The sequence below is a fragment of the Sabethes cyaneus genome, chromosome 3 (genome assembly GCF_943734655.1).
Source record: "Sabethes cyaneus chromosome 3, idSabCyanKW18_F2, whole genome shotgun sequence".
NCBI classification, from domain to species: Eukaryota; Metazoa; Arthropoda; class Insecta; order Diptera; family Culicidae; genus Sabethes; species Sabethes cyaneus.
The window spans coordinates 54,551,790-54,564,327 of NC_071355.1; the positions used below are offsets into that span (position 1 = coordinate 54,551,790).

The following is a 12,538-nucleotide window of genomic DNA, read 5'->3' on the forward strand; positions in this document are numbered from 1 at the left end:
ATGATAGCTTTATGTCACCTGATTGATAATATTCTCACAGAAGATCGTTTGATTCATCGACCAACTCCCGGTCGAGGGTTGATATTCTCAGAAAAACCAATACGGGATTGGTCCGAATGTGGTACTAAACTTAAAACTAGAATTAATGGGATTCCCGGCCCGGGATTTTACCTGTTACATAAATAAGTTGATGCTGATCGTTTTCTTACTTCAAAGATCATATCTGAAGCTAATTAAAATCGAGTAAACGGATCTACGTTTGAATGAAAAAAGAAACTGCAAACGAATGACGCAGCATAATAGGTAACAAGTTAACAGATTTTTCCTGTTATTATACAATCCACTTTTACCTACTGCCGGTAGCTTTATTCGGTGTACATAAAATTGTTTGAAAATCTGTTCTGATTAATGTGTACGATTTGTACTCATGCTACTACCATGCCTTTCTTCAACGGTACAAGAAACGACTAATAGAAACAAGCTGTTACCAACACCTAGCGAGCGTGAAACACTCATTAGTTCGATGCAAAAAAAAAACGGTTTTAAATGCAATTCAACTGCTGACGGCAGCTAATGGACTTACTAGTAAATGAGCAGTGCATTGCGCACGGTAACAGTTTTTCCGTCGCGTAAGGTTGAAAATCATTATATTAGAGTTTTCTGATTCTTCAAGTACCTCATTATATTTAGTGTACAAAAAATAATTTAGCAACATACCAAAGTCTAACTATCAAAATTCCAATAACGATTCAAAAATGATGGTAGATGTGATAATGAAAAAATGCACAAGCTGCCAATTTGCGTTCTACTCTTAATAATACATACATTCGAGGAATCATCAAAGTCTAATGAAATATTTTCAAAAGTAAGAGATGTCAATTAACGATATTCAATTACGTCAAATTAATACATTTTTAAGCAATGTTCTGGCTTTCAAAGCAGATTTTCAATCTTGTATTTGTCGAATGCTGCTGGGAACCAACCGCCTCGACACTAGATTCCGGTCGGGCTAGTTTCGATCAAAAACTGTATTCTAAATTCCGATCGACGTATGCTATAGAGCATACAGCTTAATTCTGATCGGGAAATTTCTAATCGATATACAGAATAGTGGCGAACATTTCGATCCCGATTTGAATCGTCTTCACAGTTTGAAGTGTTGATCGTCTTGTCCCATTCTGTTTGGATACTATAAAAACCTTCTTCTAGCGTCCCCTCTGTCAATTGTAAAAGCCACTGATATAAAAAATTCTGACATCATTATTAAACGACAACACAAAATCTATGGAAATGGGTTTTGTAATGCATGACAAATTTACCAAGAGAAAATTAAATACAAAATCACTTGTATTTTCCAGCTGGATATACTTGATTCATCAATTCTTTGTTAGTAGAGTTTTTCTTGAAAAACTCTGCAGTTTTCAGACAAATTTTGTCTCACCTGTGCAACATTTCTCTGAACTTTTCAACATTCAACCAGCACGATGATAAGATCAGTCAATACGGGGGACACTTTCCGGAGCACTTGGTCATCCGGGACCGACTTGCAAAGACCAAGATGTTTGATCAAACCAACATCATGTTTCGTTGTCTTCAGTAATGAAATATAGATGTTGTTAGTATTTCCGGGGAGACGAGGTGTGAAGGGGAAAGAGCACAAAATTAGGTAGTGAAGGGGGGGGGGGTATTTGAAGCAACGCTTATTAAGTTTGTTTCACATTCCCCTTTACCTGACTGGGGGATTCGAAACGAGCTAAGGGAGCAAATTATAACCCGATTCAAACCCAACTTTTCCCTCAAGCCGAGAGCCGGGGTGGCTCTTGCTGTATCAAGAATTCCTCTCCATTGTACTCGGTCCTGGGCTACTCGTCGCCAATTCGTTGCGCGTCTCGACACACGCAAGTCGGCTTCAACCTGGTCGAGCCATCGTGCACGTTGAGCCCCTCTATTCCTGGTGCCGGTGGGGTTCTTGAAGAGAACGGATTTCTCTACACAGTCGCCCGGCATCTTTGCGACATGGCCGGCTCACCGTAGTCGTCCAACTTTCGCCAGGTGCACGATGGGAATCTCTCCAAGCAGTGTCTGTAACTCGTAATTCATACGTCTCCGCTACTCTCCGCTTTCCGTTTGTACTTCCGTTTGTGTTTGTGGCAAGTGCATGTATGTCTTCCGTAAGCAAAGTTACTGCCTCAAGTCTGTAGAGAACTACCGGTCTTATTAGCGTTTCGTACATCATCAGCTTTGTGCGGCGGCCTATGCTCCTAGATTGAAACGTCTTGCGGAGGGAAAAGTATGCTCGATTTCCAGCTTGAATGCGTCGTTGGATCTCCTTACTCGTATTATTGTCGGCGGTGACCAGAGATCCCAAATATACGAACTTATCAACCACTTCCAGTTCATCGCCGTCAATAGTCACTGTCCGTGGGAGGCAAACGTTACTTTCTCGGGATGCTGCAATGAAATCCACGAATCCACATTTCTGGAGGCTTTGTCGGAGAGTAAAAATTTGATCCGTAGTAGCACGGGTCCCCATAAAGCCCGCCTGATACTGCCCTACGAATTCTCTTGTTGTTGGGGATAGACGACGCAACAAAATCTGGGAGAGCACCTTGTAGGCGGCGTTGACCAGCGTAATGCCGCGGTAGTTACAACAGTCTAGCCGGTCACCCTTTTTGTAGATGGGACATACTACGCCTTACATCCACTCCTCCGGTAGCTTCTCTTCTTCCCAAATTCTTGAAATCAGCCAGTTACCTCAGGTCCTGTGGATCGCATATATTGGTGAGCCTTTGAACCACGCAGACTGGATAAAAATGAAACTTTACAAAACTCTTATTAAACGTGCAGCAAACTAAATTACACCAATAGTAGTGGACTGAGTTATTTGAGTTATTAGCAATCCAATACGTTTGGTACGGACACCATACCACATTAATAAACTCTAGAACTGAGAAGACTAATCGAAAATATAACGCTCGCAAGCACAGCAAAAACAAAAGGGGTTCAAGATTACTCCCTTGGGGGATGCTGGAAGCATTCGTAAATACTTTAGAACAAGAGGCTCCGATCTTATTGCAAGTGGTTTGTTAAAAAGAATCTGAGCCAATCAAGGATATGTAGACTCCAAATTTTTCTACCAACTGCCCGGAAAATGACCCGCGTTGATTGACTTTTTTTAGGCGAGGAAGAATTTTTCGAAAAATTGCGAAGAATTTTGCAAGAATATCTTTGATGATGGAGAATTGATAAACCAACTACATTAAAATGAAACAAATACATACTTTTGTAGGTTGTAGGTTGTACAGAGAACAGACTAACAAGCAATTACCGAGAAGGTTTTGTGCAACGAGAAATCCCTCGATGGAGTACCACTCGAACTATAAATCTTCACAAAAGAAATATGTATAGGTTGTTTGGCAAACTATTTCTGGAGGGCGCCACTGAAAGATTTTACCTAAAAAGAATCGAATGCTTTCCTCGAGCGTGTTAATCTGTTATCTGTGCTTTGAATAGATTTGGCGTCCACTACAAAACCAATTTTGTTTTTTCCCATTCAATACCCACATTTATCTAGAAAAATAATCTAGTCACTTCAAGTTAAAACTACCAGCGCTTTCATCCAAATGAAAGAATGGTCGTCCATTTTATCTGCCAGAAGTGCTACACGTATCATAACACCGAAAGTTTCATTCAAAGTTTTAAATTATAAAAATCCTTGTTAATAGCGTTCCGGACTTCCATCATGTTTGTACTGCCATCTATTTACCGGGGAGCAATGAAAAACGAGGTGCTGAATACAGAAAAATACACCTTAACGATATCACAATAGTTCAATATGCTGTTCGCAGTGATAATGCCCATACAAAAAGAAAAACTGAAGGTCCTCTTTGGGTTGATCTTCAATTAATTCAGCCACCATCTTGCGTGTTTTTGGTGTTTGCTGTGAGAGAATTACTTATGCTTACGCTGCTCCTACGATATTGAATTGGATGTTCCGTGCAGTGTCGTTAGAGACCACAACACTCGGATTGGCAAGGACAAGGAATTCAGACCGGTTATTGAAAAGTTCAGCGCACACCGCCTTTCGAACGAAAATTACCAACTACTTATTGATTTCGTCGCTATAAAAATATGGTCACATGAAATACCTTTTCCCGGCATAGTCTTCCATATCGATACACCTGGGGATCACCACCACAGACCAATTTGTGAATCGACCACGTATTAATTAATGGAAGGTACTTCTCGGACAGCATTGATGTAAGAACCTATCGTGACATAAACATCGATTCTGGCCACTACCTTTTGACAGTCAAAATAAAGACCCTGACGTCGGATTCTTATTACGTTTTGTATATCGTTTACGGAAAATAAAAAAAAGAAGGAAAAATTGCCGCTCATTCACGAGTTACCAGTTATCACCTACACACATTCGTCCGAGACTGAAATCAGAGCGGGCTTCATACCAGTACATTTCTATCCAAGGGTGGGTTTGTTATGGGCTTTACGAGATGTTGGTTACGCTTTTAGTTTTAACATCTGTATGAAGTGTCATCCCATTGGTCCAAGTGCACCACAAACTTCGTTATTACAGATATTCAGAAACGTCGCCTGCCACCATACAATTTGGAACGACTCAAGCTACCAAAAGTCGCTACTGAATACGCGAAAAATCTTGAGGCAGCACTGTCGAGCTATTTAACCAAAGTTAACCAAATCGAGCCCAAGTAACAATTTGGGTTTTATTACATTCTTATGATGGAATTTAAGACCAAAATTGGTCATGAAGACGGCCATAAGAGTACAATAAAACTCACATTGTTGCTTGGGAGGACTGCTGGAGTAACGTGAAAGCAACCATCAACAGCCCAGCGAAAGGTACCATTGGATTCGTGGAGAGTGGTTGACGTATCGATTGGTTCAACGAGGAACGCCAGAGGATATTAGACGAGCAGAACGTAGAAAGATATAGGCAAAAACGAAGACAGCAATGCTAGTCTTTTCGGGATAAGAAGCGCACCGCCTGGAAGAAATGGAGTGCGATGAAATTGGACAGCTTTATCGCTCTTAGGAAACATGTAAATTATGCAAGAAACTCAATGTTTCCCGCAAAGGCTTTGTGCCACAAGCAAAGCCGTAGCGTGACACTATGGCGCCCTTGGCGAAGACCCGATTTAGTACTCCGTCGTTTCTTAAATCCGTGTTCCTTCTAAGATGATTTTTGATATTTTTTTAATCCACCAACCAGATTCTAAACCTGCGCTAAATTCTGGACTACATTTTTATCAGATTTTGTTCCAAATTTTTCAAAAAAGTTTGAAACTGATTTGAACTAGATTATGGACCACTTTTTTGATCAGATTTTGGACCAAATTTTGGAACTGGAGCAGATTTGGGGTCACAGTTTTTTGATCAATTGTTAAACCACCAACCAGATTTTGGATCAGGTTTTGAACCAGATTCCGAACCCTAACCATATGGTGGACCTAGATTGCGAACTGAATTTTTTAATCAACTTTTGTTTTGGATTTTGGAATAAATTGGCACTAGGGCATGGGAAGGTATTTTCAGCCCATTAAGCGATGGCATCTATTTTTTGACGTTCTTTGAACAAAAATAGTAGATTACATACAATCTTAAGAAAATAGTTATAACATATTAAAATTGTACGTCGGCAAAGTAGGGGCTTGTCCCCTGTTGTAAAACGGCTTCGGTAGTGAAACACCCATCGTTTTTGATGTGTTTATTAAACTAGCACTACCAAATTACTACCAACGGCTCGTCTCAATGTACTCTACCTTTTGAGCAAACATCAATCAAAATACAGCTTTTAGAATGTTTTGTAGGAAATGTGTTCGAAAAACATGCCCGAAAAAGTTTTTTAGAATATGTTTTGATTGATTTTTTTGTCTATCAAATAAAATAGAAAAAGGCAATAAAATGCATATAACCTTAGTTTGGACCTCTATTTCATTACACAGACAAATTTTAAGTCAAATAATTTACTCAAAAATTATTACATAAATTTTTGCAAACTCGTCGTTCGCCCCGGTTGTGAAACAGTGAAGTTCTCCGGTTTCGAATAATTCAGGAAAACGATTATTCAATACTTCAATGATCACAAACATTTTCAACACACTTTTCAGGCACATGAGAGCCAAATCCGCATATTTGAGATCTAGAACTACATTGATTACAATTTAGATTTAAATGATTAAATTAAGAAACTGATAAATTACTTTGCATTTAAGGTGTTTTCCTTTAATAAATGAATGTAATATTTTATTTTCATTTCATATTTCTTTTTCTTCTTTATTTTTATTTTCTTTTATGGATTTTTCGAAGTGTTTCACAACCGGGGACACTTTTTTTTGGTCAAAAAATTCTATCTCTCCCAATTTCGCTATAACTTTTTTGTTTCAAACAAAAAATATATGCTGTCTTTAGCAAAAACATATGTAAGTCTTCAATCTTTCAAATGCTTTAAAAAGATTTAGAATTAAATAATGATGAATGGTTTGTGAAACAGGTTTTGTTTTTTGGTCATAGATTTTGAACGGAATCTATGACCAAAAAACAAAACCTGTTTCATAACCGGGGACATTCCCCTATTTTGGCGAAAGAAAAGGCAAATATGCTAAATTTAGAAACCTGCTGAAAATATCCTCCCATACCCTATATTCTTGAACAAATTTTGAGTCGCATTTCTGATCGGATTTTTGACCATGGTTTGAATCAGATTCTGGAAACGCACTGGAATATGAGCCATATTTTTATCAAATTTCAAACCACAAATCAAATTTTGTTGCAGATCGTGTAAAAATTTTAAAACAGATTTGAACTAGATTCTGAACCAGGATTTTTGATTTCGGACTACATTTTAATTAGATTAGATTAGTTAATTAGTTCAGGATCAAATTTTGGTTCACATGTTTATCAAATGCGGACCAATATGGTTTTGGATAATATTTTGGATCTTATTTTTGATCAGATTTTGGATCAGACGTGGACCAACACCAAATTTTGAGCCTGGACCAGATTCTGAAGCACAGTTTTATCAGATTTTGGTCCAGATTTTTGATCAGATTCTCAAACTGGACCTGGGTTGGATATTTTGGACCTGAACTATACCGTGGACCACATTTTTTGTCAAATTTGGTATCAGATTTAGACTAGATTGTGGACCATGTTTTGGACCATATTTTTTATCAGATTTTGGATCAAATTCCAGACCTAGTTTCAGAACGTCGTAGCGTGACATTATGGTGGCGTTGGCGAAGACCCGATTTGGCGGCCCCTCGTTTCTTAAATCAGTGTTCCTTCGAAGTTAATTATTTTTTAGAATTAGACTGTGATACATAATTCGTACAATCACTGAATTCAGTACTTCGCTACACTCGAGAGTGCCTTACTGAGTGAGGTTCAGGCCGGTTTTGGTGCCCTCTAGAGTTACAGCCCTTGGCGGACGCCAGTCTAGCCAACTGCACACTACGGTGCCGACCACAAGCTAAAACATGTCTGAATAAAGATGGAGATATCTTGACGTATGAACGTGAGGAGAAGCACTACAATAAGCACCTGAATAGCGTACCAAAACAACAGTGGGAATGACTTTATGCTATATTCACCGACGCCATTAAGCGGATGAAGAACAGCAAGGCAGCCGGCAAAGATAGCATCACAGCTTGATTATTAACCGGCCGATTGTCAGAATCTGGGAGACAGAATGGTTACCGGAAAAGTGGCAGGAATCTGTAATATGCCCAATGGATTACCTAGGTATGGCTGAAATTCAAATGGCCAGATCACGAATGGCTGAAAAAATAAACGGCATAATATATCAAATGGCTGAATGATCCAACCACGAATGATCGACAAAATTCATGGGCTTCAACCTGCACAAATGTTGACTGCATGCTGTCCTTACTCGCTACCGCTCAACCGGTCTTAACTAAAGGATAATCCCTACTAGTCAGTAAATCTCGGAAAATGTTTGCACCTAAATAGAAGCGGTTTCCCCGGGGGGCTGACCCCGCAGTGGCCAACCTTTCCGACGGCAGGTCATTGGAGAACACTCGCGACCTTCAACCGTTTCGCCCTGAACTGAAGCATCTGGGAAAGATTTGCTACTGACACGGCAAATAAATGAAAACATCTATCCAAAATACAGAAATACACATAACATGAGCGCTAAATGAAAGGTGTTTTTGAAGCATTTTTTGTTTTGTAGTCAATAGTTGTGTTGCTTATCTTGTTTTTTGTTCGATTAAAGTTATTTACTAACTGCTTTCCAATTCGTGTTTTTCATGGAATAGGCATGTAGGCATTCCCAGAAATTCCACCCTTCACATTGAGCCTTTCGAGACTGAGCCAAATAGTCATTCGACCGAATTCAATTTCGGCCTTCTGTGACAGTTGTTGAAATTAGACCATTTGAATTTCGGTTTTTTTTATTCAGGCATTTGTGTTTCGGCCATTCGGTGCCAGCTCTGCCCAATATACAAGAGTGACAAGTTGGTAAAAACTACCGAGGAAGCAATTCTTAACATTGCCTATAAAATGCTTTTTCAGATCATCTCTTGCCAATAGCAAGTATTTTTTTATTTATTTATTAACTTTTTTGTATTGGGGCTTTCAACCAGTGTTTGGTTTGCCTCAACAATAGCAATTAGATTTGCGAGTAATTATCATGCCAGTTTTGTGGACAGGCAGCCAACAATGGACCAAACTTTTGTGTTGCGTTAGATCCTCTAAAATGTCACGAATATCAAATCAATGCGTCACACCTTTTCATCGGTTTCAAAGCCGTATATGATAATATCAACCGTGAAGAGCTATGGAAGGTAATGAGCGAAAACGACTTCCCCGGAAAGCTGATTTTAAAGTTGTAAAAATCAAATTCAAAAACGTTTAATATTTTAGTACAGCATAATTCCATGGAAAAATGACCTGTTGAGGTTGTGATTTTGTTCAATCTGCTTCCTTGTTCAAGAAAACCCTTTTAAGTAAGAGGAGAAAAGGGGGACTCCGTAGCCGCAAGGTTACCGAGTCTGCTTTGACAAGTGGGTGGTCGTGGGTTCGAATCCTAGTAGAATCATGCCACTCGATGTCAAGTGACTTTAGCAATGGGTTTATTCTCAGGCCCCTCATTACCCTTCCTTCATGCTGAATTCTATATTTACCCACTGAAGCCTCTTGACAGTGCAAAAGTCGCTCCTATAATTAAGTGTGCTGGTCAGAGGAACGAATTGAGTCCTCGCCAGGGATGGCTATAATATGGGATAGTACTGGCATCGAGGAATAAGTGGGTAAAGTAGATCAAGCTTTGAAGGAATGGTAAACTCCAATACACACAAGCACGCATATAAAATTTAATAAGCATATCGCTCATTCTATAGCGATTAAAGCAAAAAGAAAGGCAGTGCAGGTCATACAGCAAACACCTGGGCGATATCACAATAGATCAACTAATGCTGGTCACAGTGATGAGTCCACACAGGAAAAAAAGAGGAGAAAAAGGCAAAAATGATCATTTTTGCGACCACTCTAAGTCAGAAGCCAGGACCCTAATCGTAAAATAAAACGAATTCATGACTGAAATTTTCCGGGTAGGAACCAGTACAAAATGGTTTGAGCAAAATCGGATATGATCAGAGATGATATTTGCTATTTTACTAAAACGCTCAAAAGCAGACTTCAGTAAACTTCAATCCAACCTTTTATTTTCAAAATTGAACTAAACTTCGTCTAAATTTTAAAGATATGACATTAAAGACTTGTGCTGTTAGTCGCAAGTCTCATCAAATATTAATGGTATAATAAATTTGGTTAATATTCTTTACAATATAAATAGCAAGATAACGATAATATGCTACAAATTAAAACATTGATTGTCTTACTATATAAACCTCTAGAAAGCATCATATTACTTTACCAACCAAACCGTTCAGATCCCTAGAATTAAAAAACAAATCCAACTCTTTCTGAACTTTTTCTTATCTGATATAAAGATAGGTGTCTTCTCTATTTCAAAAATACCAGATCTGGTTCCAAAATGATCAAAATTCCAATGAAACCGAGATTATATAACATGGCCAGTGGATAAACTTTATATAACGTTTCTCCACAGAGATGGTTCTCAGTTTCCATTATGCAAATTATTACACAATTTCAGTTCAAACAACGCAGAAGAAGTAGTCACACAAGCATATGGCTTGGCAGCACAATTCAGCCGCTGGCTAAGCGCGATATCTAAACTATCAACGAAAGCCTTCGTTGGCGACTGGCGAACGAGTAAATCCAATAAATCTAATTTTATTATATTTTACAAAATAAATTTCCACACACACAAACACACCGGTATTCTATGAGCCAAACGGATCACTTTCGACATAACATCGCACAACTTCAATCAACTTTTAAACGCGGTTGGCAATAACCTAAAGAAACTAGATCACAGCACGATAGTTAATAAGACAATGTGCTGCAAATGAGTGACACTATGCATGAATCACATATTTTCTGCATTGGTTTTAAAAGATCTTATAATAGACGATTCGTTACGCAAACTCTGCGCTGCGTTCCAATCCAAAGAGAATGAGCATTGTAAACTTCACAATTTGCATCTAAGGGCTGAATGGTTTTTTATTCATACGAGCCGTGAATGGTTTTATTGAAAGATCGGAACCAACAACGTGTTGACTGAGATTAGCAAACACTCATTAAACTCAAGCATTAGTCGGATATAAATGTTATTGCAGTGGTTCACACCACCGTTCAATATATCAGAAGGATCAATCCATTAAGGGTTCGATTGCTCCTTCAACTAAAACCATTTTTTTTTTATTATTATTATCTCTTAACGTCATTATCACTTGTTAAATTTTTGCTTCCTTATTTCCGTACTACCGGTTCAACGGCTAATTATTTTCGGCCAGTACAGCACGTAAATAACCTTCGCGGTAGCAATCGAAATCACCCTTCACTATCTGGTCGGTCCTGCCATCGTCCGATGCACTAAATTAAGCTGAACTTCTGCTGAGCTTCAATAAAAGGCGGAAAATCCAAAACGGAACCATCAAGTATCTCGCGTAGCTGTACTTACTCGAGTCTTGCGCCGCTACCAGCGTCACCGTCAGCATAAATACGTTGGCAATGAACTTCCACATTGTGTCGTTGGATTATTTGCTCGAATTGAAGCGCTGGCTATCGGTACAAATTACCGAAAAATCGCCGGTCACGAGTTGTCTCGTTATCACGTACTCGCCGCTGGAAGCAACACCCGCACGGAAGTTTTGTTCCGCACCGTGCGTATTTCGATGACGAATTTTTTCCGTTTGATCACACACTTCAACCTTTATTCTAACGCACCGAGGGCACCCAATTGGTCACTTTGCACCGAAAACTTGCCCCAGATTGATTCTGATTGTTTACTTCGCGTAGTGTACTTTACGCGCCAAACGTAACCTGATTGGATCTTCCGGTCTGGGAGTCTGTCGACTGTCGGCTAATAGCTTCACAACACTGCACTCCGAGCTAATATTCTACCTTCCGATCTCGCACGGGGGATGTCCGCAGGGTACCAGTTCGTTGTTATGTCTGTTCGCCACTTGCTGCGTGCCGTCTCTTTTAATGAAGTTTCATCAACCTCGCGCCCGCCGGCGGCAACAAACGCGCTCTAGCAGTGTGCAGTAGTGCAGATTACTTGAGGGGCCGCAACGCGACGATCCATGCCGTGACGTGACAGACAGCCGAGGAGGCGAACAAGCAGTACGTTGCATCGGTCTAAGGTACAGGCGTTGCGTCGCTCGAACCGTGATGGGATTGTTGCGTGTTGCATTGCATCACGAAAACCGGTGTCGTGCGACTATTCTTCATGCAAGGATAGCACATTTTACGATGAGAACAGATTATTTCAAACAGATTTTTTCTACGAAGAGAAGCTTGGTGGTTACCCAACATCAGCTACAGAGGGTTATAGCCTGTATTCAGACTCACTAGTCACAAATGAAAACTTTTAATTGCTTTGATTAGTGTTCATCATTAGTAAGTAGGTATAGTATTCTGCCGCACTGCTTAGTTTTATTTTGTTTCTACTCAGAAAGAAAGCTTTGCTGTCCATTGTTGTCGTTTCTTATTTAAAGTATTTATATGAATCAAATATGCGAGTTTCTTTTTTAGCATTGAAAACATTTTATCTGCTATCGGACGGAAACACACCCATTATAAAATTTACGAAAATGTTAGCAAAGATGTTACACCAAAGAGACATAGTCATTAAATCAAATATTAAGGTTAAATTGATATCGTTGAATTGAGCATTTAAGTATTTCTCCACCTCTTGATTGTACAATATTCATTTAATTAGATAAAATACACTGGCGTGTCCATGTTGCGTCACACTGGAACACGAGTCCCACCTTCTATAACAAATTTAATGTATAACAAAATAATTTCTCAAGATGTAACTTGGAAGGTCGGAGTTGTCGATTCAATAGTCCAATAGTTGTCAATTCAATTTAGTTTCCCATTTCAAGTT

The 12,538-nt window shown here is 39.2% G+C and overlaps 1 protein-coding gene across 1 annotated transcript in view; it reads right to left on the minus strand.

Annotated features, from left to right (window-relative positions):
* LOC128742462 (uncharacterized) overlaps positions 1-11,586 on the minus strand; it is a 28,642-nt gene extending 17,056 nt beyond the window's left edge. The window contains exon 1 of the mRNA XM_053838833.1: positions 11,105-11,586. Within this exon, the coding sequence (XP_053694808.1) occupies positions 11,105-11,168 (64 nt within the window). The 5' untranslated portion in view covers positions 11,169-11,586. The remainder of the gene's footprint in view (positions 1-11,104) is intronic.
* Between the last annotated feature and the right edge of the window lie 952 nt (positions 11,587-12,538).